The sequence below is a fragment of the Toxotes jaculatrix genome, chromosome 6 (assembly GCF_017976425.1).
Source record: "Toxotes jaculatrix isolate fToxJac2 chromosome 6, fToxJac2.pri, whole genome shotgun sequence".
Lineage (NCBI taxonomy): Eukaryota > Metazoa > Chordata > Actinopteri > Toxotidae > Toxotes > Toxotes jaculatrix.
Window position 1 is genome coordinate 16,900,056 of NC_054399.1, and position 26,797 is coordinate 16,926,852.

The 26,797-nt window shown below is 40.2% G+C and overlaps 3 protein-coding genes across 4 annotated transcripts; 1 reads left to right on the forward strand and 2 right to left on the reverse strand.

Annotated features, from left to right (window-relative positions):
• Nucleotides 1-92: 92 nt before the first annotated feature.
• Nucleotides 93-7,473, reverse strand: plvapb (plasmalemma vesicle associated protein b). The gene is made up of 9 exons (XM_041041086.1): nt 7,015-7,473; nt 6,386-6,562; nt 5,971-6,064; nt 5,631-5,832; nt 5,309-5,528; nt 3,224-3,373; nt 2,846-2,974; nt 2,263-2,385; nt 93-1,637 (listed from the first exon to the last, which is right to left on the reverse strand). Exons 1-9 carry the CDS (start codon nt 7,216-7,218, stop codon nt 1,629-1,631), a joined length of 1,308 nt encoding a protein of 435 aa, XP_040897020.1. The 5' UTR covers nt 7,219-7,473; the 3' UTR covers nt 93-1,628.
• Nucleotides 7,474-9,800: 2,327 nt separating this feature from the next.
• Nucleotides 9,801-14,347, reverse strand: babam1 (BRISC and BRCA1 A complex member 1). Of its 2 annotated transcripts, none has more exons than XM_041041316.1 (9): nt 14,230-14,347; nt 13,223-13,665; nt 13,066-13,124; nt 12,859-12,979; nt 12,649-12,727; nt 12,526-12,550; nt 12,302-12,431; nt 12,005-12,091; nt 9,801-11,131 (listed from the first exon to the last, which is right to left on the reverse strand). In XM_041041316.1, exons 2-9 carry the CDS (start codon nt 13,649-13,651, stop codon nt 10,931-10,933), a joined length of 1,131 nt encoding a protein of 376 aa, XP_040897250.1. In that variant the 5' UTR covers nt 13,652-13,665; nt 14,230-14,347; the 3' UTR covers nt 9,801-10,930. The 2 variants fall into 2 exon arrangements, with proteins under 2 accessions (XP_040897250.1, XP_040897249.1); XM_041041315.1 differs by having other exon boundaries at nt 11,984-12,091.
• A 418-nt stretch (nt 14,348-14,765) lies between these two features.
• Nucleotides 14,766-25,175, forward strand: ushbp1 (Usher syndrome 1C binding protein 1). The gene is made up of 14 exons (XM_041041234.1): nt 14,766-14,946; nt 15,826-16,040; nt 16,293-16,429; nt 16,780-16,943; nt 17,248-17,436; nt 17,703-17,941; nt 18,485-18,625; nt 18,829-18,917; nt 19,061-19,196; nt 19,441-19,663; nt 20,841-20,999; nt 21,978-22,075; nt 22,543-22,665; nt 22,799-25,175. The coding sequence occupies exons 1-14, from the start codon at nt 14,941-14,943 to the stop codon at nt 22,962-22,964; spliced, it is 2,085 nt and encodes a 694-aa protein (XP_040897168.1). The 5' UTR covers nt 14,766-14,940; the 3' UTR covers nt 22,965-25,175.
• The last annotated feature ends 1,622 nt before the right edge of the window (nt 25,176-26,797 follow it).

The window sequence follows — 26,797 nt, forward strand, 5'->3', positions numbered from 1 at the left end:
CTGTCTAAAATAGAGCATAACTTTTCTTTCCGTCTGACTCATGCTTCTCAAAATTGGGAAAAAAGTAGTGAAGACCAAAGGCAGACGTTCTCAGGAATTATAAGCTTTAATTTGAGTTAGAAAATATAGCATGGTTATGACTATATCAGTAAAGAATAGCTGAATCCTTAAAACTTAAATTCTTCTCTTCTACACTGCAAATGTGTGAACATAAACAGTTATCCTATTTTTTGTGACAATGATGAGAGATTTAAAATATGAATATCTTTAGTGTATCTACAAAATCCAGAGTAGTCTAGTTTTTTTCACAGTGTAAGAAATTAAACTTTCAAATTAAAACAGTGAAATTTGTGGTCAAGGCAAAGTAATACATGAATCAGGAACACTGAAAAAATCAAGAAGTTGAAAAACAACCCGTGTAGGAATCAGAATGAAATGAGTCAGTGGGGGGCAATAAGGAAGGGCATTTGGTTTAATATTTGGACTTGTAAATAAAAAGTAATGATAAGTGGTACTTATAGTAGTATGTAGTAGTAGTAGTATGTACATAACACATATCTTACAACTAATTATTGAGTGGCTTTTATGTATATGTTTTTTTGTGGACGCATTTATTGCAAAATTATACCCCCATAAATATGTTTTGTTTTTGTTTTTACATTTTCATTTCAAAGGTGTTATTTATTTTTTATTCATTCATTCATGGATACCAAGAGAATACATTTAAACACTAAAGTCCTGAGAAAACACCAGCCGTCTGCAGCTGTACTGCTACTGTATGTGCTCATCACCTTGTGCTTATGGAAGGAAAAGGAAGTAGTAAAGCTTGAGAGCAGTTCATATAACAACTTCTGTTCTTGTAAAATGCCTCATAAAAGTGGCAATTAAGAAGCTTACAGTCTAAACTTTTCTTTGTTGAGTTAGCCATAACAATTACAACTTTCAGTCTAATTTATGACAAATTTCTTCCTTCTCATTTTTGATATATTGTTCATTATTTAGAACTACTAATGACTGCGACAATGTATTTATGACTCGGTGGATGTGTGTATTGTCATCCAGGTTGTGGTAGAAATTCAAACGAATCATGAGGAAACATAAATGCAGCTATTTTAAGGCTATTCTGTTTATAGCAGACAAGTGAGCAGCTGCTGCCCAAAGTCCTGTCTGAGGCTTTGTTATATTTTTACTGCCAGGAAGGCATAAGAGACTGGGGACGGTATAGTTAAGGAGTTATTTGGGTCATTCAGTTTTAATTCCATGATAATAAAAAGATTTTCCAGTGTCTGTTTTCCCACCTATTCAAACCACAGTGAGTGACACACGAGAGAAAATATGTACACCAGTGTCATGGAAATTTTTACAATTACCTGAGGATAGAGATGCAAAGGTTTTTCACAGTAAATGTTTAAACTCAACAACACGAGTAAAACACAAATTAACCTTCAGTCCCAAGTAGAGCTAAACAAAGCATGCACAAACCAATAGCAGTAACTAGGTCATTAACATGGAGTCCGAGGATTTACAGGTTGTGTTTGGTGAAGTGTGTTGTATCAGAAATATATACATGTCCTTCCACCACTGTGGCTCACCACTTGTGCCTTCAGTTATTAATCTGCTGGTTTATTTCATTTCACCTGAAAGACAAAACGTCAACAATTATAATTAACTATCGCTGACAGCAACGAGGTGATACAGTAAATGTCTAAAGGTGATGCAGTTTGCAGAGAGGACAGTTTGAAGAAGGAGCACATAAAGCAACATAATGGAGTGCAGACATTGAGGAAGTGAGTTGACGTGTGTCTGTTCTGTGCTATTTTTTGCCCTACTAGCAGCATTGTTCTCTGAATATCAGTGTCAGTTTGTACACCACTTTGGGTTGCCATGAAATTTTCCACAGATATCATACTGGCATTTCCTCCAGTGCCACCATGAGGTTGACTTTTGTAGTCTTGAGTGGAATAGCTTGACAGCTGGAGTGCCATAAAATTCATCAGCCTCAGCAGCACTTTGCATTGTGCTAATTACCAAATGTTAGTAACCTATGCTAAAACACTGAACTAAGTCAACACCTGCCTAACATTAGCATGTTAGCATTGTAACTGTGTGCACATTAGCATGGTGCTGCTGATGATACAGCTTCAGAGAGCTGCTAGCATGGCTTTACACTCCTGTTTCAGCCCTGTTATTGTATCGTATTGTTCGTAAATGGAATCTCATGCTCTGTAATGTCAACAAAAAAATGCTACAGATTACACTGACCGTTGGAGCTTTGCTGTTGCCGTGTGCTCCTCCGAGAGGAGGCCAGTTAGCCGCAGTCTGTCCTGCTGTCTGTCTGTCCTGCTGTGAGGCCCCCTGGAAGCCAGCAGTTTTAGGAACACCGGACTGCAAAACAAGATTGGTCCAGTGTTATTTAGCATGTCACACAGGTACCATACTTTTACAGCCTTTTCTGACTGTGCATGGACACCGACATTGTACATTAAAAACTGTGCAGTTTGCATTGGGGCGTTTTCTTTTGTTATCTTGCCTGTCCTTCCTTCCTGCCTTTGCAGCCCTGAGATTCCTCATTTCTGCCACAAGTCCACATGCATCACCTTACCTCTGCACTGATGTCCATATAATTTGTGGAGTAAATCTTATTGGAAGTCACAAGTGTGGATGGTACTCTCAAAAACTCACAAACACAGTATTTACCTAGATGGAGCTTTGCCAATTTGAATCCCCTCACTGATTTGGAGAATCTGGAGCAGCTTAATCTAATGCTTAACACAAGCACAAAAAATTCCCTTTCATGTCTGCACAGAGCAAACAGCTGTGACTATATCCTCTATGTTTATTTTACCTTAAAACTGGGCTGAGCAGGGAGCATTTGCTGGAGGATCTTAAGTTCTCTCTCTTTCAGGGCCAAACTTTCTTCCTGCAGCTTCTTCTGGTCTCTCAACCGATTCTGCTCCATCAGTAACTTTTCCACCTGAACAAAATAGTCAAGTATTATTTTAAATGGAAGCCAATGTAAAAGGTTCATTTGCACTTATGCTACATTATTATGTAAAAACAAACAGATAGAACAGGAGCAGATTATCATATACTGTCAATTTTATAATGGCATTCATTGTTTTATAACCAGATACAGAGGAAGTTGTCTCTCTGTTGGGTCCCACTTCCCAGCCACACACATGCATATGCACACACTGTACACCCCTGCTCAAATATAATCTACCTGGTCATCATGAGTCTTTTGCTTGAGTTGTAGCTGCCTGGCAGCGTCGGCGACTGTCTCGCTGCGATTGCGTTCGCACTGCTTCAGGTCGGACGTCAGATATAAATTCTGAACCTCCAGACGACTGGACAGTTGTTGGATCTCTGCTACCTGGAAGAAGAAAATATATATTTTTTAAATAAACATGATAAACTTCTCATCTGATCTGCCATATATTCCCTTTTAAATATAATATTTACTTTCTAAGACACTGTGGCATAAAGGGGCAGACATGATTGTGGTGAGTGATGATAATGGCCTGTGGTTATAGGATGTGTCAAACTCTGCTGTACCAAATGTGTTTCCAGATGGTGCCTTTACATAATTGTACCTGTTTTTGTTGACCATGTGGCTATTTCTATCCGAATGCTGATAATGTGAGTGTTTGTTAATGTTCATTTTCCTCTTCACGCAAGAGTTCATGCTGTACGGCTGAAGTAAGAATGAAGTATATCCTCCCTCAGGGACCAAGCCTACAGGTTATGGTTGCTCTAAATCAACTGTCAATGGTCTCGGACACTGTTGCTAACTATGTTTTACCAAATATGGAGCTGAAGCAGTGGAATGTAGCTACATAAAGGTTTTGTAGGTTTTAGTGTACAGTTTGAAAACTCACGTCACTTTTCCTCTGAAACTGCTCAAATCAGAGGTTGAATTTAAAACTTAAATGATAATTTTTTATTTTTTTTTGGTAAAGTTGTATTTGTTTCAGTGTCGGTGTGAAAATACTGATAGCAAAAAAAAAAAGTGATGACCTTTCACCCCTCAGTGAGCCTGTATCTAACTGAAATATTGCTTTGAAGAGCCAAAAGGAGCCTTGCTGAGTGTATGTTTTTGTTGTCCTGCATAGTGCTGCTGTATCAGCAGAGCCACACATTTCACCTCTGCTCTGAACCTGAGTTCACCTCAGAGGATGTCTGTCTCTTTAGCTAGATTTATCACAAATGATGCAGCGGATAGACTTCCTCCCTTGAGAAACTGGTTTCCCATTAAATTTGTTCTTTGGAATATTCCATCAGCTTTAAGGAGAACAGGAAAACTAACAGGAGTTTAAGGGAGGTTAAGTAGAAAGGAGTACTAACTCAGAACAGCAAAATCTCACATAAATGGGTGGAAAGTAAGCCAGGACATTTACACAAATATTGTATGTAAATGTAATTTTAAGGTACTTTTACTTGATTTGAGTATTTCCATTTTATGCTTCTTTATACTTCTACCCAACCATTTCAGTTGAAAAATATTTCCACTACATTAATTTTATTTAAAAAAAAAAAACAAGCTTATAATGTATTGTAAAGAATAAGTCAGTGGTTCCCAGCCTTTTCGGCTTGTGACCTCTCACAGATATCATGTTTAAAATGTTTTTTAGATACGAGAAATTTCCGCTCTAAACTTCTCTCACATTTAACTGTTCAAGTACCTAATATTTCACAATAAAAACTAAAATTAGAGACAAATCTAAAAACTGAACCCAAAATTTTGTAGCCGAAATTGATTTTATCGCTTTTCCTACACTATGAATTATTTCATGACCTCTCAGACTTATCTTGTGACCTTTTGGAGGGGCCCAACCCTCAGACTGGTAACACTGGACAATGCTACCAAACTGGATATAAAATAAAACTAGCTGCACCTCCACTAGCTTCAGCAGTAAAAAGCTTTTTATATAGTAATGCATCAGTATCAGTCCGATACCGTCATATACTATATATCAGTCACATTTTTCTAAAGGAGTACTTTTACTTTTGATGCTGTAAGTACCTTTTGCTGATGCTTCTGTACTTTTACCTAAGTAGGATTTTGAATTCAGGGCTTGTAGAGGATCTAAATCCTTCTTCCACCCCTGCATAGAAATATTGGTCTATATTAGTTCATATTCATGCAAAAACTGAGTTATTTCACTGCCACTCAAGGCTGTGTATTCCAGCATGTGTGGAGTAAAATCAAGGAAAGGCCCCGAACAGGTCTCTTGTAGAGCCATTTAAAGCAATAACATCAAATCAAAGGATCACACACACCCACTTAAATTACAAAACATTCACACACCTTATTTCCCACGTTGTCTAGATACACCTGGAACTTGTTCTCCACATCTTTGGACAGGTTTGTGCAGCTGTTTCTTATCTTTTCCATCTGTTCCTGCTGGCTGTCACAGGTGAGGTGAAAGGTCAGCTGGTGGGGAAACAGGTTGTTGATTCGGTTCAGGAAGTCCCTGGTTACTGTTGTGATCCCATCTAAAGACTGAGCAAAGTCCTCTTTGCACTTCCTGATAGAAGAAAAAAAAAATCACACAAAACTTTTAATGTGTTTAATCTTAATATTTTCAGTTACACACTGTGAGCAGACAGGCAATCAGACTGCACTGTACCTGGTGTAGGTTGTGAGCTGCTCTTTCAGCATGGTGTTCTCTCTGCGCAGGGTGATGGCATCCTGGTGGTGTGTGTCTCGGTCTTTGAGGGCATTGTCTCTCTCAAGGCTCAGGTACTGAACCGTCTGGGTGAAGTTTGCCTCAATGAGACTGATCATAGCTTTCTGCTGAGCATTGAGGCTCTGCAACGTCTTTAATTCGCCTGGAGAGTTCAGAGAAGAACAGTATCAACACAGGAAATCTTAAATGGACACCTCATTTTCTGCATTTACTAATATTCTGATACCACTTTCTAATAAGCCATTCTTTAAAAAGGGTTTCTAAGTTGTAGATAACATACTGTTGGTGGTGATCAAGGGAGGGGCCTGGATTGGAGGGCTGGGACGCCGTGCCATCATGGAAAGTGTTGTCGCACTCATTCTTTCACAGTTAAGCTATACAAACAAACAAACAAATAAATAAATAAAATAATTACTGTGGGTTGTATTTTATTACAATGGTGACCCAAAGGAAACTACAACAATGCTGAAGGAAATAAGGAAACAGTTATGTTGTATAATTGAGACACTGTAAAAACGTTACCTTTTAATCTTAATTTGTTCTTGTTGAAAAGAGAATTTTTCAAAGGTGATTGAGAGGTGTTAAAAACTACTTCACAGTTTTAGGAAATGACCTGCCTCTACATATCTTAGCAAAAACATGCTATTCACTTCGGTTATCTTTTGACATCTTTTCCACATTAATCATCTACTTACTAATTTAGTTCTTAGTTGGTGCTCTGTGTTGTTGGCATCAGTCTTCAGCTTCTCCATCTCTTTCTGCAGAGCGGCTTTCTCAGCTGTGCGAGCATCCAGCTGAGCTCCCAGCGCGCCTTTCTCCTTCCTCAGCTGGATGTTGTTCTCACTCATCCTGTTGAAATTCAGCTCCAGCTCCTTCACAATAACATTCAGATTACTCAGCATCGACATGGCCATATTTTACAGCTCTGAACATGTTGACACAATGTTGTGAAATGAAATAGTGATATCCCAACAAAAAATTTCTTTGTTTATAACACCGACACATAACAGACTAATGATGATTGATGCTGTTATTTCTGCCTCTGATGTTACTGCAGAAATAGGTCCATCTGATTTTTGAAGCCTAATTAAGTCTCTTTAAGATGTATTTCACTAAAAAATGATAACTTCACTTGTAGGCAGTTGTAATTTTAAGATTTTTCTGTGGAGAATCTATAACAGACACAAAGGATTATTCAAAGTCCAGTACTTGTATATGTCTTATAACATCTCAGGACTCTTTAATACCTAACAAACTAAACTGAGGCTATTTTACTAGGGACTCTGATCTTTACAGATTTTCTGAACAAGAGGAAACCACTCACCTCAACCCTCCTCTCCTCTGCAGACTTCTCTGGCTGTCCATAGATGAGGAAAAGCACCAGACTAACAATGATGAGAGACTGGATCAGAGAGGAAAAGAAGAAGACGATCCTCATGTAGTAACCACAGCTTTTTCCTTTTGGCTTGTGCAGGGGCTCCCTTGCCTCCTGGCCAAATTTGGCCCGGGAGCAGGTGGAGCTGTACATGATTGTTGGAGGTGAAATGGTGGCAGCTGGTTTTTGGAAGATCTGAACAAGAATTATTTGGTCGAAAAAAATTCTCAAGGTTTCCCCTCGGATGTGCTCTTCCCCGTACAACAGGTGCTAAGTCTTCAAGATGAACACAGTCGGGCAGAAAAGGAAGAAGCTTGACAGTGAGATGTTTCTTTCTCTGTGTTCTTCAGCTCTGCCACACTGTCAGGGTGCAGAAACGGTACGTAAGGATGGATGTAAACAATGACCCTTAGGTGTGTAAAGGGGCCTTGTTTATAAATGCTGCTGGGGGCACACTTCCAGTCCATCCTGGCCCAGCCCTCAACTCCCTCTCCTCCCTCCCATCCTTTACCCCCCACCCATCGACCTCTGTCACAGTTACAGCCTCCAGCTGCACCACAGCCGCAAATTTTCCGACTGTTTGGAACAAAAACAGATTGCTGTGATGGGAAGATTAAATGAAGTCTGGACCCCTCCGGATACTGTATGTTTTGAGACATATGCTCTTCTTAGTGCTGAAATATTTGCTTCTCTGCTGCTGTTTGTGCATAAGAGGAGGAAATTCATCATTATGTCAGAATATACACACAATTAACAGTTATTTATCATAAACAATAGTATAATGTACTAACATCCGACATCATGAGTAAAGGATACATTCAATTTTTTTTCTGTTTTGTCAGGTACCTATATGTGCACTGAAACAGGTTTTGCTTGCTGTAATCATTTCTCTTGTACATATTGGCCATTAAGATTCCTGATTTGCTCCCAATGTAAGTGATGGTTGACAAAATCTACAGTCCTGTGTGAAAATGTATCTGAAACTTTGAAGCTAACATGAGGCAGTCTGAGTTAATAACTGGATATCTTATTAAGTCACAGCCCTTTGTGTTTCTACAGACAGTGTGTCTATGCTAAACTGTTTTGGAGGCACAGTCACAAAAGGAGAGAATTCCCCATTTAAAAGACAGTAAAATACCTACATGATTTGTCTAACTCAGACTGTTGAAGCCTCACATTATTTTCTGATAAACTTTTTTTTGCCACCCATAACTTATATCGGAATCAAGTTAGGAAGGGATTTCTTTAAAACCAGTATGGACAGGAAGAATGACTACAACGACTTAAAAAAATATGTGAAAAATGTGAATGCATCCTTTAAGGTGCTGCACACATCACATAATAACTTCAACAACAATGTAAATATACACCACAACAGGTTATAGTTCTATATTCAGATGCTGCAGGTAAGTAAAAGAAGTATTATAAGCTAAATGTACTTCTACTGATTCTTCTATTGGTTGTATGTAATTTGATTAATTTCAAACTTGTTTAAGAATGTTCACCACTAAAATAAAATATCAGCCAAAGTGGGTTCTGTATAATAACTTGATCTTTGTGGGACTCTGTGTCAAAATCTAGTTTTAAGACTTAATTTTAGTTTATAATTTTCTCACATGGGACCACGTACTCCAGCATAGGTGTACTGGTTGACCTCTGGATCTTGGGCATACACTGAGGGAGGGACCCAAATACTAACTTTTGTCCTGGGCCGCTTCAGATTTTAATTCAGACAGGCTGTTGGGTATTTCAACCAATAATAATGCATCACATTTTTTAGATAATTGTTGACCTGAAAAGTAACTAGTTACTCAAGCCATCAGATCACTGTGGTGGAGTAAAATGTACAATACTGACCTCTGAAATGGAGTAGAGTAGAAATGGTGGAGTAGAAATATGAAGTAGAATTAAAAGCAAATACTCAAGTAAAGCATCACAAAATTGTACTTAACTACAGTACTTGAGGAAATTTACCAAGTTATTTTCTGCTAGTCTGCACGTGATATAAAAGAAACCAAGAAAGTCCACCCATCTGTGCCACATTTAAATATAGCTACAACAGATTGTTGCAAAATTACTAATCATATTCCCCTGGTGATGGATGAACAATGTAAACCATGTAAGGAGTAGAAGCAGAAAAAAAAAAAGAATTCCACCATATCCTGTTCCAAGTGAGCACGGAAAGGAGTCATCACAGTGTAGGAGTGAAAAAATGAAAACAATAGGGACCTGTCATTCTTCAGGGATGAGGGAATAACAAGTTCCCCCTGTAGTACAGACGCGCTGGATCCCCCCCGCACCGTTATCTGCAGTGATGACGTGAGGAAAAGCTGATTCGGCTGGGGAAGGGTGTGAAAGGGGAAAGGTCCTCTGAGCCCAGGGTTTTCCTGCTCCCCATTGTCCCCCTGACAACCTGTCCTTGCCGGAAAAAAAACTAATTTATGTTAAGAGTGACAGAGGATGAATGAGTATCAGGAGTCAGGACAGAAGTTGGATCAACTTCTGAACAAAAACAGGAAACCTAATGGTTGTAGACTAAGATAAAAAACACCTCTTTAGTCTAGACACCTTTGGGGTGACAGGAAAATAAATATCTAACACTGAAGTAATATTCATGCTATAGGTGGATAAGAGATAAGGTTTCAACAATAGGTGCAATAACTGCTTAATCATGCTGTCACACAAGCCTGTAGATACAGAAATTAGACTGACAGTGATGATTTAAGCAGAAAAGCTCAGAAAAATCAGTTTAATACTGATCAGAGCCGATGTATTTGACCTAAACTGCAAATGTGGCATATAATAAACACAGTACCTATTTAAATATGAAACTGCTGCCTGCTCTCACAAACGACAGTGGCACTTTGAAGAGGCCTTTGAATTCAGAGTTGGCTTTATCTCATGAGGAAATTTGCTGCCATCTCCTGACAAAACAGTAGAAAGCACAAACGCGAAATTCAGTACATATATGAACATGAAAAATATGGTTAAACGTGTCTTTTTTCAATAACTAGAAAGAGCTTCAAGAAGCTCATCTATGCAATGTGTTTCAAGTGCAGCTAGACTGGCCCTACAGGGGCCTTTTTCACAATCAAACCATCGACTCCACAGAGCTCAATGCCAAGGAAAATATTTAAATTAAATGAAGCCACATCTATATTATTGTACATTCTTTCATTGTCTGTGTGACACACAAGAGTGAAAAAAAGAACAAATGATTAAAAACAACCCCTTAGAAAATAAAAAAATACATTAAAACAGGCAACAAAGGTGGAAATTACCAACTAAAAGGGAAGGGAATATTACAGAAGTTGTAACTGCCATGATACAGTACATCACATTACAGTTCATTACTTTAAAGTCCCAAAAGGTCTGCCATGGAAAACTATGTATTGCAGTTTGTTTGATTTTACCCTTAGACTTACAGAGATGAGTGTGGACTGAAATTTAAAAGAAAAAAAATAAATTGTGAAGAAGTAACATTAACAAAGCCTGGTGCTTTAAGTATTTAATTTTCCTTTTTTTATCTTCTCTGTCAACTTGTGTCCTAGTCCTGGACTCTGACATCCACTTCATTATTTCATCTACAGAAATCCTCTGGCAGTTTCATTGCTGACAGCCAGATCATTCATTCTCTTACGGAAAAGCAAAGTGCTGAAATCTTTCTGTTCTTTAGAACCCACGCCTGGTTTTCCCAGATATTATTAAAAATTATTGCTCTGTGGCAGGAAATGGAAAAAAACCCCTAAGTAATAAGGTGTACTTACTTGAAAAAAAAAAAAAAAACAGCCCCTTTTCTGGTAAACTACAGTGTGTAAATTTCACAGAAAAGCAGGGCTTTGTGAGTGAATCATTGTGAATCATTTTAGACTGTTGCCTCAATGTCCTGGGGGTCTTCCCCCTCCAGGAGGCTGTAAGAGGCATGACTCTGGAAAGGTCTCTGTAGAGGGTGAGCCAGAAGTTTGGCCATGCAGTTGTGCAGCTCAATGGCGGGTCCACTCAGGGACACCTCAAAGCGATAGCACGTGCCCTTTGAGTCCAGGTTGCAGAAAGAGGTATAGTTGTCCTGGAGACAGAAAATGTAAATTCAGTGAGTGCCACAGAAGCATAGATAGTACAATAAAGCACCTTGGGAAATATTCCAACTATATCATGTAAATATGAAGCGGTTCTATTTAAATCCACTCTTCAGGCTTAGAAGGATGAACAGAAGCACTTAAATACTGCACAGGAAGATAATTCCAACAGGCAAGACACCAGTTAGTACTGAGACCAGGTGTGAAACTGAACATTTATAATGCTACTTAAGTAATCTAATGAGACATCACACCCAACTGTGAAGAGGAACTGTGTGGCTGCTGGGTATTTCAACCTATAATACCATATTTTTTAAATATTAAAATCTTGACCTATCAGATCATTGTAGTGGAGTAAAATGTACAATATTGACCACTGAAATTTGGTGGAGTAGTAAAAGTAAATCAAATAGTAACTCAAATAAAGTAAAGTATTACAAAATTGTACTTAAGAAGAAATATGGCTAGTTATTTTCCATAACTGTCTGCACATGATATAAAAGAAACCAGAAAGATGACTCATCATAATGTTGCTGATCATGTTCCCCTGGCGGTGAATGAACAATGCAAACCACGTAAGGAACAAAATCAGAAAAAAAAAAAAAAAAAAAAAAAAATCAAAAATCCTCCATGTCCTGTTCCAAGTGAGTACTGAAAGGAGTCATGGCAGTGGAGGAGTGAAAGAATGAAAACAGTAGAGACCTGTCAATCTCCAGGGATGAGAGAATAACAAGTTCCCCCCTGCAGTACAAACTCAGATGGATTCACCCGGATGCTGTTATCTGTGGTGATTTGAGCTATAGCATTATGTCATGTAACTACTGTAGACAACCAAAACCTACTTCATCAGCTGCTCCACTCACCCTCCAGCTCATCTCATCCCCCTGCTCCTCCACACCGTTGTGTAGATACACCACATCAAAGAAAAAATATGGAGACTGTAGCATTTTCTGTAACAGGACACAAGAAAAAAAACAAGGCTTTCACTTCAATTTAAAGTTAGAGAGCTGCTCAAAGCAGCCAAGAAGATACTAGAAGAAAAAGTGTCTCTCAGTAGGGAAATCAAAGGCACATTGAAAAAAATTCAAATGTACAAAGCAGTGATTCTGGGTATGAAGTACATACAGAAAAAGGAAATATCTCAGAAGTGTTGTACTTACACTAACAGCCTCGGAAGGGTTGAACTGAAGTTGTCCTGCATGTCGGCTATAGATGAGCACGGTCCGCACCACATAAGGAGGTGGGATGGTCTGAACATTCTCCATCAGCGGTAGCTCAATCTTCTGGCGACTAGAAAGACGAGAGAAGAAGCGATGACCACCACTGAAATAACTTTCCATGTGTTATGAGGGAAAAAAAAGGGCTGTAGTAAGACAGTACTTACATAACATTAAGGAGATCTTCCAGGTCTACAGAGAACAGTTAAGGCTAAAACTGTCCCATGTCTCGCTTCATAGTATGAAATTTATTTCCACTGTTTAAGAATTTGTTTTGAATAAAAGGATACTGAAGGACTCGCACATATTAGTCTCTAGATCATACAGACAACTGCACAGCTCCCTGGGGTCAGATGTGAAGCCTGACAGCTGACAGACATACACATAAGAAAAAGAAATACAAGACAGTATTCTAAAAGAACTGGCGACATGTGGCATAGATACATCATGTACAAATTGGATGTAACATTAGGAGGAGGTTAAAATACTCCTGGACTCACCCACAGAGCATCATCATTGACTACAACCAGGGCAAACTCATGACGTTTGTCAATCTTGTGTTTAGTTCTGACAAACATCTCAATCATCTTCTGAGATATGTTCAAGGCATTTGTTTTAGACCTAAATGGAAAGACAATTAAATCAGGCAGTGGTGGCAAATTAAACACTAGCTCTGTGAACTACTGATTCACTTTACTGCAGCTTACCCATTAAAAGACTCTAACTTTGGCAAAGACATCTCTTCAGAAAGGTCTAAGCAGATAATCTGTTATAAGAAAGACAACATCAGATAAAATAAACCCTGAGCTGAAAATAAGTTTGGATTTTAATGTGGAACCTCACAAATCTGTTATGTAGGCCTACCACTTTCTCTGGGCAGTTGACACGGGGCACTCGGAGCTGGTACTCTGCTGGTGGAGGGACGGAGGCGGTCAGCGTGGACTGCTGCTGTGTTGGCTTCGGCCTCTCTTTGGCTGCAACAGCGGCTGTAGACATAGGCACTGTGGCACTGGCTGCAGCCACTGCTGCTGCTGCAGGAACTACAGTCTGAGCTGCAGCTGCTGAGACGGTTGTGGTGGTGGAACTCGGAGGACTGTCGCTGGTCGAAGCCTCGCCCTCCCCCTCCACACGACTGCCCACTGCAGGCTGAGATATGTTTGGGTTATTGTTGCCTCCCAGGCTGCCCGTGCTGCTACGACGGTCCTCAGCACCTTCAGGGTTGGAGCGTGTCCGAGGTCGCAGCTCCACCATACGTTCCTCGCCATCTGCTGGACCAGGCTCTGGGGTCTCCATGGATAGAGAGGTTACTAAGGAGGGAGAGATGATAATTTGAGTTAGGATGAGTGGCAAGTAAGTTTTGCCATGCAGAGAAACTTTAACCAGAATTTCTTTCATCAAATGGTCTTCAAAAAATACCCACAACAGTTGAAAGTACAACTGTTTTTTGATCCTAACAAAATCTTGTCCGAATCCTACAATGAGCCCAACAAAAACTGCATGGGGTACCCCAGTCTACACTAACTTCATAATCATACTTCTGCTTTCAAAAACATGTCAGTGCACAATACATAAAAGTAATGCAACACAAGGTGCGACTCTGTCTGTGTGAACACACAAGTGTTTAGAAAACAGGAGAAAAAAAATCTGCGCTATTTCTTTACAGAGACCATTGCTCGTTCAGACAGTGGGTCAGAGAGTCCGAGTGTCCAACAAACATTTTGTGAAAAAGCTGCTGGAGAAACGTAATGTTTTGTGACAGCACAGTAGCGTCTTAGCTGTTAGCATCACTTATCTTTTAATATAAATTGAGCTAAAGCAGACGAGTCGTGAATTGTGAAATGTGTTAGGTTTAAATGAAGAAGCAGACTTACGTGAACAACGAGTACGACACTTCTAGTATTTAACTAACGCAAAACTCATTGAAAGTTGCAAAATATTGCAACGACAAGCTAACATCTGTTTTGAACGGACAACTTCCTCACCGGAAATGGTCTAAGCGGAACTGCGCTGCCTCATGGCATTTTGGGTAATCGAGTTTCCATTCTTCCTTCAGCTTCTACTATTACTGTTATAGTAACGCTATTATATATATATATAAAGAATAATTCATTAACACCATTTGAGGCACTTATCACAAACTCCTCTGTGATACTGTAAGTCAGTTGTCATGGTCCAAATTGATTGCTACTTCATATTTCTAATTACATCACATTACAAATGTATAACTTTTGAGTGCAGAGCAGCTCTGGATATCCTGAGTTCACACCACTGGTCATAGTCTGCTATTACAAAGGCATGGAAGCTCACTGTGGACAAAACAGGAAAGGACACAGCGTGACAGGGAATGGGTGGGGATGACTTTCTAAGTGTTTTCCACTTACTTCATTCATCACACTAAACAGGCAGACATGCAGAAAGCCGACTGTCACAGCGACTGACTGACTATTGGAAAATATGATTATAGGAGGACAAATTAGCAGAACAGAAGAAAACACCTCCTCATTTTGCCAAATGTTTAATTGTGGGTTGTGAACAACACATCAAGAACTAAATCACTGCTGCAGACATCAAGATCAAGAAGTATGGAGGTAAGTTATGATGAAGTGTCTCTGTTTATCTTGAAAATATGTCACTTAACATGAGGGTTGTTGCAAACTCTGACAAAGATTGTAATGAAGTTCAAAGCCGTCATGTTCCAACAAAATCTACAACAGAACGACCACTTTTTACAGAATTAGAAGTCATAACTTTTCCTACCAGTTTGAATTAGTAGCAGGATTTTTGATAAACAGTATTACTGATTGAGTGGCACCAGTGTGATTGCAACCAACAGTTTGCACGTCCTCCCGATGTTCACATTATTAAGTGAATTTGAGACACTAAACTGCCAGAAATTGTAAATATGAGTGTTTGTATGGGAAACTATCCATGATACTTTACTTTTTGCCCAGTGCATGCTATGATGGACCGTCTGTAACTTTGACTAATTGGGTGTTAAGGAATTTGAAGTATGTTGTCAACTATCACCTGCACAATATAATGTATGTTAAATTTCATGTGATTAAAAGGTGGACATTACAAATTGTAACATTTTGAAATCTTATTAGACATCATATGTAGTTTATGGCAGCTTAAAATAGAGGTATTTTGTTATAATTTCATGTTTCATTATTTAGACATTTAGCCAACCTTCTTTGTGCAAAACAAAAGATGGTTTGGTCCACAAATATTTGCTAGGCAGGAAGTTGGATCTCAGGATGTTTTAGCTTCCTCCTTTTCCGCTGCTAAAAACAATAGCCACTGAAATGTGCAGCAACAATGTCTGGTTCAGGGGCACAACAGACTTTTAATGTGGATATATACTAAGGGATGATTTTGCTAAGTTTAATTATGAGCCATTCCTCACTTACAAAGTGAGCACAATCAGAAAAGAACTGAAATTTGTTATGATCCCCATGTTTCTGCAGGATTCCAGCCTGATCAGATGTGACAGCCTGGATGCTGGATCAGGGTGTGACGGGGAGGTGATTGACCATATGACCTTTGACCCTGAGTGCTCTGACCCCATAGCAAACCTCGAGCCTTCACCAGCAGAACTGGCTCAATGTGAGGCAGAAGTGGGCACACTGCTCAGCATCATTGCTGAACTGAACAAGAAGATGGGGTCATTAAAAGCACCAAGGTAACATTAACGAAGTGTGTGAAGGGATGTGTAAATTTACAGCAGCCCTGTGTCTGTGTTTGACACAAAAATCATAAAATTGGTCTGAAATAATGTGCCTGGCCTCACTTCGAATACAGATGTTTGTTGGGCCATGATTATTGTATATTCTTGAATACTTCCCTTCATTTAACAACATATCATTCAGCTTCTAGGATGTCTCAATATAAACACAGGGGTGTTTAATTAATGTTTTCTACTCTTCTTATGCAGTGAACCAGGGGACCTGAGACCACCAGCACCGTCCAGGCCTTTGGTTCCTGACCTCCTGTCTCACAGACTGGTCAGACGCAGCCCAGAGAGAGACACTTTCTCTGCTGCCATATCTAAACCTCCACTGGCTGATCGAGGTTGGCACCAGCACTGTGAAACTTTGTCTTTGTTCAGTAGACCTCATCCTATGATCCTGTGCACCTGTACATGTAGGAGATCTTGCCTCCCACCTTGCAAGACAAGAAGCAATGTTTTGTGTCCAAAAGAACAACTGATGCATTTTTTAAAAAATTTGCTCTTAGCATGTAAAATACAGCAAATTATCTTGAGGAAAAGCAAGCACACAGTAAAGTGAGAATGGTAAAAAAAAAACCAACTTTTATATTTTTATATGAAAGGAAGATGCCATTCCTGCATGTAAAATATTAAACTGCCGCCGTCACGCTGTCAAACACAACTGACTGCACCTCTACATTTCATCCTCTAGTGGGCAGTGGTGTAGTCTGGACAAAACTGCAGGAGGTTTTATCATCAGTGGAGGAGTCCATCAGCTGTAGGAGGACCTGGGCCGCCCCCATTACAGCTTCTGACCAGGACAAGCACAAAGAGCATCTGAGAGCAGCCCAGGAGAGCTGGGGTAAAGCCACTCAGGTATTAATGCATGAGCAAATTCATTGTGATTCAGTGATGTGTTTGAATTATATTACTATATATTCATGGATATATTTTCTATATATTATATTCCTAAACAAATTTATTCTACACAACCATTAGTTTTAACTATTTTCTGATAAATACACATAAACAAACAAAAAAACATAAATTGTGTCATGAAGAGATTCAGCATTGCCATGTCTAAGTTTTAATGGATAAGTTTAAGATAAAAATATATCAGTTTTCAGGCTCTCTTTAGACTCCCACGAGCCTCTCAGTAATTTTGGCTCACCGGTTGCAGATATTGGAGGAGATGGAAAGAGAGTTCGGGATATCATGCCCATCAGCCTCATCAAAGGACCAGTTTCAGGGGGACATCTTGGATCTGGAGAAACATGACTCTGTTCACAAAAACTCCTTGCACAATCGCCAGGAAGAGCTGGAGAGAACACAGAACACTATCAGCCAGATGGAAGAGGAAAAGAACAAGGTGGGAGTTACTCTGCCATCAGTTTTGCATATGACAGGTATAATGCAAAGTATGAAAATGCCAAAAAGATGAATCACTTTAAGAAATGTGCATACATTTCTAGAAGAAAAAAAAATCCCTCTGAGATGTTTTGGTGACAACAGTTTTATGGAGCCAAACACTAGGTTTTATAATATAATTCAATTAGTCCAACATGTGTTTAGTGGTGAATAGGAGGTTTGAGTCATAGTGAAGATAACTGTAGTATGCTTTATTTTGTCTTTCAGCTGGTGGGTCTCCATAAGGTCGGAAGATCAGGTAGTCGTTCTCCTTCCTACTGGCCCAGTCTCAGTCCAGGCCTGGCTTCTCCTCCGTTCCCTGGTTCTCCTTTACTCCACAGAAGAACAGCCAGAGGTCTAACACCTCTTTCTGCTGGTGGAGACGGCTCTCCACTGGGCTCTGTTAACTCAAGCAGTCCCTGTCCCAGCCCCATCAGCCTGGACTCTGAGACTGAACGACTGAACAGGCGAGTCTGAGGAGCAGCCCGGGATGTTTCAAATCAGCTCCAGCATGATGTGGAGACATATTAAATTCATTGAATAGTTATGTTTTGGTCCAAAGACCTTTGTGAGGTATTTCACATTGTAAATAGTCAAAACGTAATGACAGTGTATGGGAACCAATTATTGTTTCTGTCTGTATATAGGTGTGCAGAGATACTTTGACTTGGCTCAGGATTTCACATGCAGAATGTGCAAAGCATGTGAACAAGATAGTTAGTCCAAATGACCATACAAGATTCATATCATGAATAAATGGCAAACGTAATTGTAATTTCCATTTTTTGTTTGCGTGTAGACTAGTGACCTATTCACATTTGACAGTTATTTAACTGGAATAATTACACTGAAAATCCAAATGGTCAGGAACCAGCCTTAACCAATATGGTAAAGGTGTTGCTTCCTTCGCAGGAGCTGTATTATTTGTATAACTAAACCTATTTGTGAAAAGAAGTTGTTCTCTCCAGTACTTGCTCTTAACCTCCTCATCCTCTCTCCTATTGTCCCAGGTGCATTGAGAGGCTGAAGGCCAGAAATGAACGTCTGACTGCAGCTCTGGAGCGAAGGAAGGGAGAGTCGGAGCAGATCAGTATTACACTAAACAGACTTGAGTCCGACTGCTCTGCCCTGCAGATGGCTCTCAAATACTGGTACACACATAAAACACACCTGTCACACCAGTACAAAGGCCTGTCTGCACATATATTTATAATCTTTGTCAGTGTTACAATGTTGTTTGACGTGTGTCAAAAGAATAAATGTGCAGAGGTAAGCAGTCTAACACTACGGATTTGGGTTCTTCTCATCTTGTGAGGACTTATTTTGTGTTTGTGCTTGTGATTGTGATTGACAGTGAGGAGTGTGAAGAGGCCTACAGCGAGTTACTGTCACTTTATGAGGCCAAGAAGCAACAAAGCATTCCTGTGCGCACAGACCTAGCAGGTGTTTAAATACCACATTTTAATACTGCTCACACCTCAGTGCACACAGACACGTGCGTATACAGTAGGTATGCATGTCATTCACAGTCATTCACACACACACGCAAACACACAGTAGGACTCACCTCTTCTCCCGCTCATCAGAGGCAGTCGATGACAGGCAGCAGCCCGACAGTCCATCATCTCAACTCAGGAACATGGGAACTGAGGAGCTGTCCACCTCCTTCTCAACAGCAGGGGTCACAGAGGAGATGGAAACACAGAGCTGCACAGGGTCAAGGTAATGTTTTAAATTACTGTTACACAATCAAGCAACATAATAAGAATGGTCAGAAAGGAAAGTATGTGTCAGTCATGTCTACAGGTCAGACTGACAAAGATCAACATGATATTGGCTACATTTTTCAAAAGCTATTAGAGATGATTCACTGTAGTGGGAAAATAATGAAGAATTTTTGCATTCAAATGTAGACATTTTCTGGACCAATTTTTTGTCTAGTCATTCACTACCTGTTTCCCCACAGGGCACCTGAGCTGGTGAATCGAGAGGCTGTCCTCCGTCAGCAAATCGAGCGCCTGAAGAGGGACAGGGCAGCCATTTGTCTCCCTAAACCAAATCCAGGAGTAGAGAGCAAACTGAGCCCTGAAACTGGGTCAAAAGGGGGACATGTGACCAAAGATAACATCAGACCTCCTGATGCCAAGAAAGAGAAGGCTTCCCTCTTCTATGAACTCATCTCTGTCAGGGTAGGAACTGTGTGTTCAAGGCCTGTGTCTAAATTTGTATGATGAAAAGTCAAGGTCTTACCATGTCCAGAATAAAACCCAAAAACAACCAAAACCATGATGCAAGGACATGATGTCTTAATGTCATTGTCATGCTTTGCATCATCTTTATAGGCCAAATCTACACTATACTACATAACACTACCCTTAGCTCACAATGCCAAAACACATTGTATATATAGTGAAGTTTTAGAGACTTTGCTGGCAGATATCTGAGGTCAGTGAGCACTAATACAACCAGAACTGAGAGTTCCTTAGTTATCAGTTAATTTATCTTAAAGGCCAGACCTGGCAAACTAATTATTTCCTAAACGATTTAACCCTTTAACACTCTATTCAACACATAGTACATTATATTCTAAATATTCTATTTATATATTATATTATATAGTACAGGGGCGGCACGGTGGTGCAGTGCCGTGGAGTTTGCATGTTCTCCGTGTGCCTGCGTGGGTTCTCTCCAGGTACTCCGGCTTCCTCCCACAATCCCAAAAACATGCACGGGTTAGGTTAATTGGCCACTCTAAATTGCCCATAGGTGTGAGTGTGTGTGTGTGTGGTTGTCTGTCTTTGTGTGTGTCAGCCCTGCGATTGGCTGGCGACCAGTCCAGGGTGTACCCGGCCTCTTGCCCATAGTCAGCTAGGATAGGCTCCAGCTCCCCAGCGACCCTGACGGATAAAGGGATAGAAAATGAATGAATGAATCATATAGTACATTATGTATTCTATACAGTGCCCTCAGTTCCCACAATGTGATACACTGCATTTTATAGATGCAAACGTTATCATTGTATGATACAACACCCATGAGTGATGAGGTAAGTGTCCAAAACCTCAATTTATTGCTCACTGTAAACTACTGAGTTTATGTTATATAGGGAGAAGTGAATCCATAAATCAACAGATTTATGTATGCTATTAAATACTCCTGGCAGTAGTATTAAATTAAAATCAAAGATGCAGTAGGGACTTTAACCTTTCACAAGAGCCTGAAAAGTGGACGTAAAACCTGCTGGTTTTGATAAAATTTCCACATCTTGTGCTTCTACCACTGATTCGGACATTATTCATCTACAGCTTTGCTTATGTTGTTTACGTTTAAGTCACTATGGTTTATGGTTTAACTGTTTTGGTTCAGGAGGAGATGTCAGACCTGCGAGCTCTGATCCGCCTTAAAGAGAAAGAGCTGAGGTGTTTGGAGTGGAGTTTAATGGCCCAGAAGGCCCAGGAAGCAGCTGGAGTTTTCGTCCCAGAAAGTCTCAGAGAGGAGCTGGGGGATCATAAGACTGAACAACAGGTAGGGCAGACTCAGCAACATATGAAATTTTTTTTTTCTCTCAATTTTCAAATAACACAAAGTCAAGGTGAAATGAGCAAGAGGGAGCAGGACTGTGGTCTACTGTGACAGACCCGATTCAAATCTGGGTGTCCCACATGGGAAATCATACATCTACCAAAGCAGAATCCCTCCAGGCCAAGAAGGATATTTTGGTTCCACAAGGTCTTCTCCTGGGCTGTCCTGTCGCCGCAGCACAGATTTCTACTGCACCACACACCTCTGTCATTGTCAAATGACAGAGGAGTGAACAGCTACTTTAGGTTTAACATAGCTTTCTGTCTAGCTCTGTGACTTTGGACCCCACATGTTAGGTTCTCTGGAAGTTGCACAACCTTTTGCCAAAAAATGCCTCAAGCATTAAAATATCCCTCTAACATTGTCATTTTTTCTTCATAAATATTTCTTTTTTATGGTGTAAAAGAAAATAGCTCAATATAACTTTCTGTCTAGCTCTGCGCACTTCCTGATTTCTACTTTCTACTTTACTCTGTTAAATACTGTAGCCAAAGTCATGCCACTCAGCTTAATAAATCTTACGCACTTTTCTGTTCCGACCTTTAAATCAGCGGTTTTCAACCCAAGGGTTGGGTCCTTACAAAAGTATTGCAAGGTTATGAACAAGACATTAAATAAATAAAACAACAATAACAAAACATATTTCTGCCAAACAGAAAAACATTTTTTATGACTTTTCTGCAATCTTTGCTTTCTTTTTGTAAATATTAGTATTTTTCTTTCAGGCCACATTCAAAATTAAAAAAAATCTATGAGGGAAAAAAAAAGATTCTTTGGTTAAATTGCTCACAAATCACACACATACGCAGCCTCTGTCAAATGGTTGTGAGTGGACCCTACTTTAGACTGCGTACACCATGTTTTCTGATAGAATGGAAAGGGCTTTGTTTGAACTAAATCCAACTGAATGTTATGTTTCAGAGGTTTTGTGAGAACACAGCTAAACTGGGTATTGATGGAGACATTGCTGGACCTCGAACCAGGCCCATTCTGAAAGAGCTGCAGGCTGTCCTGCAAAGGTGAGGTATTGCTGTTAGGTACCTAATGAATGGAGCCAGTGTAAAATGAATCCTATAGGCACCTGTCGCCTGGTTTATGTAGACACTGCTGGTTCTGATCTGTTGCTTAGAAACAATATCAGCAGAAATGTCAACTTGAGGCATAAAAAGCTTCCAGTTATTTCTCTCCGTCGGGTTCTTCAGAGGGCATCCTTTCCTCATCACACACTCAGTGTGATAAATGTGAACTGTGAACACTTCTAAATAAAGCACTGCTGTGAACACCCTTCATCACATTTGTCTAAGGTCAATGATACACCATTTAAACATTTATTATTCTTTACATAGATTTTATATGATTTATGTGAGCAAATATCTTTAAAAATCTAAAAATCAAATCAAATGTCTTTAAAAGTCTAAAAATCAAAATTAATACCTTGACAGTACGCTCTTCCTTGTGTTGCATCTGATCTTCTGCTTGTTTTTAGGGAACAAGCCCTGAAGAAGAGATTAGCTTTAGTCCATGAGTCACTGAACACAGCTCTCTCAGACAGCACCGCACACAGGAGAGACAATGGAGAGCAGATTGCACGGCTCACACAGGCTCACAGGTAAATAACCCTGGAAAAGTATTTGATAGACTGTAAGTCATTGCTTTTGTTCATCACCATCTTTCTGCAACTAAAATCCAAAAAGTGAATGTGCATGTACTAAATTGGATCTTGTGTGTGTCTTTTGTTCCAGTAAAGCCTTGAGCTCGTACCGGCAGATTCGCAGGAAGTACCGGGAGCAGGTATGGAGGCTGGAGCAGAAAGTGGCGGCCATGATGGAGAGTCACCACAAGCAGGGTGGAACACCAAAAACTGCAGGGGAGGCCGTGGAGTGGAGGAGGGAAGAAACTGTTCTGTGATTCTTCGGTCAGAGAATCAGCCATTATTACAGCCAAGTGTTATCAGCATCAACCACAGTGAACATTTTCACTGAATTCAAGTTGCTTATATGTCACTTGAATAAATGTATATAGTTTTGAACGTCCTTGCATCCTGATCACCGCAGATATCCCTTTATTAATAGTATAGTTTGATTTTATTTAGTTTTCTATCCTTACAGAAATATCTTTCTACCTATCCATCCATCCGCCCATCTGTCTGCCAACCCAGAAATGGCACCTGCAGCAGTCAGCTCAGGCCTTCGTTGGCTCTCGAGAAGTAAATATAGAGTATGTAGGGCAGTAGAACACAGAAATCGCTATGAATTCCCCCTGTTCAACCCCTTGTGAGAGTTGCCAATAAACTGAACAGAATTCCAGAGCTTAACTTGTCTAACAGGACTCACACATCACAAGACACACTGCTGATTTCAGAGAAACAGCTGTCATGCAGTCATGAATGTGTAAGCCTGACTCAAGGACTCAATCCACTGAGGACCTCCAGACTGACCTCGACAGCACACATGTCCTTTTTCCCGTACAGGCCGACTCAATAAAGCCTCCCCTGGCCGGCCGTGCTGTCGTGACAATGCCGTGAGAAGGGGGATGGGGCCGGGACAATGGATGATATGCACACAAAATGTACGGCCTGCCCATTTGTCTTCTTTCCACTTTCATAGTTCTCTTCATCTCACTCTCTCTAGGCAGAGAGAGCTTTACATTTCTTTTAAAAGGTCAGTTCACCCAAATGATGAAAAAGCTTTGTCTGCTTTTGAGTCCTTGGTTTTATCACAGGTTGCATGTCTTTGAGATGCACTCAGTACAACTCCAATTGTTTCATTTAAAGAAGTATGATTTGTACTGCAACCTCTTAGAGGATCCTGGTCCCAGGCTGGGAATTGCTGCATTAATGTTGGCTTTGGTGATTTCAGAAAATATAGAATAACCTCTGCCTTATCCTTTAAATGTTTGGGCATCACAAATGGCAAATCCCCTTCACCTTGATTGTATTGGAAAGGATGCAGATATTTTAATACATGGACAAATCTAAAAATCTAGACACCAAAAGAGGTATCTAGACTTGACTTTGTTTCCTTTTTTTCCTGAAACCTTGAACCAACCCTTTAAAAAATCCAGCTTATCTCTTCCTTCCTGTCCTCATACCCATCTTTTGCTCTTTACATCTCACTGATACCTCAATTTATCTGCCTTTACACTCTCCCTCCATCTTCTCTCCTTACTCATCTCTCAATCATCTCCGTCCCTGCTCCCCCCTTCAGCCGACCCTGTGCCCTGACCTATAAGAGCTGGTCAGCTGCAGCTGTGGCCGACGGTCAGGAGGTTAAGGCAAAGGTTGAGTGTCACACCCACAGGGTCACAGTGATGCCTGGCTGTTGTGTTAGCCTGTGAATGGAGGGTTCAGAGCGCCAGACGAGGTGGTGAGCCCCTGACGCCCTGACTCTTGCCTGAGCTTGCCCTTTCCCGAGCAGAGGTCACCTCAGAGGGCCGATCCTTCGCACTGCCCCCATGGCTCCAGGTCACCATCGCTATTGTTGTAATAGCTGCCATTAGAGCAGATGATACAATTATCGCTCCATTTTGTGTTCCCTCTCTCTAAGGTCTGTGTTGAGCCTCTGAGTTCATCAAAGGTTTTTTAGATGACATGATTGTTGTAACCTCAGGGTGACAAAGGGGACAGAATATCTCATAGAAAGATTTTTAATTATTTGAATCATGACTGACTCAATATTTGTGCATCTATACAGCGTCAGGAGAAGTATTCAGATCTAATGTACCAATACAGCAATGTAAAAATACTCCAAGTCAAATGGTCACAGTGAGTGATACACTACCAACTATTATATTATCTGATTGTTAGAGCTACCTTGGTAGGTAGTAAAGGTGTTCCTTTCAGGGCTATTTCTAAAGTCACCTCTCATTTCTGAAGTCAAAAACAGTAACCTTACAATCACAGCAACCATTATTATATTTTTATCCTCACTTCCATCTAATCCTATTAAAAATATTCTGATTCACTGAATGTTTTGCAGTTTAATTTATGACAATGCATCATTTTATAAGGTCAACAAATGTTTTGTTTGTAAAGCTGTAATTTGTGAAGTAGCTAGTAACCACAGCTATTACACATAAACATGAATACATGTACTTATTCCAGCACTTAAACTCACTGCAGAGTTGAAGTTTTATGGCTCTAAAATAAACATTCTTCTAACAGGCTTTAAATTTTCTATGTTGAATTAATATAACCTTGGTTTAACCTTGATCCCACATGAAAGTGTAAAGGGTCTAATCTAATCTTACTTACGATAAAGTTATTGCAGACATGTCTGTGATGAAATATGCATTGAAACACTTCTGTAAATGTGTGCTAATGGCTGGGTAAGATAAAAAAGTTAAACAAAGCATATGAGAACTGAATGATTAAATGACCATTTAAATGGTCATTTTTAGGAAGGTATAAAGGCTGTAACAATCTCATCTGTTAACTTTTGAGCTCCATGTTTCTGGACACGTTTCTACCCCCACATGCAACAGCCAGTGCTCGAGCCTGTGGATAGGGGAGTTTTTCATGGCCTGGGAAAAATACCCAAAGCATTATTAGACAACGACAGAGGCTGTCAATCAGTGTGGGGGTGGAGGCAATCACACACACAAGCACAAGCAGGGGGGGTGGTGACCCAGGGGTTTTAGGTCAACTCATTTATTCTCTGCATCCGTTCCTCATTTTAATAAGTCGTCCCTCTGTAAGCTGTATAAAGAGATCACAGCCTGTGCTTTCATCCCTGCGCCCTTTCTTTCTCAAAAACCATTAGCTCACCTGTCACAACCGCTCCACATCCCCTCTCATCTCCTCCTCCTCCTCTCTATACCTCCATGTTCTCTGCTCTGTGCTGTGGGACGCTGACATGCTGACCTGACACCTCTCTCGAGCTTCCTGACACCAGTCTGCCCACGGAGAGGTCAGGACGATGGGGTAATATCGGCATGGAGAAATGCAAAAGAGATTTGACCTCAATCAAACGGCCTATCACATCCGCTTTGTGCTCTCACCCACTCAAATAATGACAGCAAACAGCTCAAACCAACAGGCCAGCTCAGCATTACACTGCCTCAGGAGTGAAACCTTGTTGTATATAGTTGTTGTCTGGTGACACAAGTCCAATTAAGGTGATCCTATTAGAGGACTGGTTGCATGTTTGCCAGTAGGTTGAGAAAGTTGTTTGATGCTTGAAATTCATCCTGTTGGATCTGTTCTGCAAAGGGCAACAAGCTATTTAAATTACATACTTGTACATGCTGTACTTGTACTTGTAACACTGACATTTTGAATATTTACAACTGACACACTTAAGGCAGACTATGTGGCTTGATGATAAACTTATATATTAAACTTAAATATTTTGTCCTTTACACCATGATTTATGAAAGAAACTATTTCATAAAACTAAACATTTATCCTTATTTCTCATAGAATCCTCATGGGTCATAGATAGATTTAAGGCTATTCTGACTGATGTAGTGCTTGTGTCGTTTTATACAAGGATATAGCAGGGAAGCTTGTTGATCTATATTGTATTGATAGACTGGATAGTTATGGACATTTGCATGCAGTGGGTATGCTGCAGTTTCGATTCTATAAGAAACTACAACACCACCATTCACTGTGCAATATTTCCATGGTTGAGTCCTTTTGACTTTTCACCAACAATGAGTGTCATCAATTCATCGCCAACAGGTGCAGTGGCTCTCGTCAGAGGCAGGTGTCTTCAGATCTGCCTCAACCTCAAAGGGCC

Coding starts and splice junctions, on each gene's coding strand:
- plvapb (XM_041041086.1), bottom strand. CDS start 7,218: ATGTACAGCTCCACCTGCTCCCGGGCCAAATTTGGCCAGGAGGCAAGG. Junction 5,833..5,970: donor TCCCTTGATCACCACCAACA/GTATGTTATCTA, acceptor TGAACTCTCCAG/GCGAATTAAAGACGTTGCAG. Junction 5,529..5,630: donor CAGCTCACAACCTACACCAG/GTACAGTGCAGT, acceptor TTCTTCTATCAG/GAAGTGCAAAGAGGACTTTG.
- babam1 (XM_041041315.1), bottom strand. CDS start 13,651: ATGGAGACCCCAGAGCCTGGTCCAGCAGATGGCGAGGAACGTATGGTG. Junction 12,980..13,065: donor AAGTTAGAGTCTTTTAATGG/GTAAGCTGCAGT, acceptor CTTTCCATTTAG/GTCTAAAACAAATGCCTTGA. Junction 12,551..12,648: donor TAATATGTGCGAGTCCTTCA/GTATCCTTTTAT, acceptor TGTTCTCTGTAG/ACCTGGAAGATCTCCTTAAT.
- ushbp1 (XM_041041234.1), top strand. Junction 19,197..19,440: donor CAGAGCTGCACAGGGTCAAG/GTAATGTTTTAA, acceptor GTTTCCCCACAG/GGCACCTGAGCTGGTGAATC. Junction 22,076..22,542: donor CTGCAGGCTGTCCTGCAAAG/GTGAGGTATTGC, acceptor GCTTGTTTTTAG/GGAACAAGCCCTGAAGAAGA.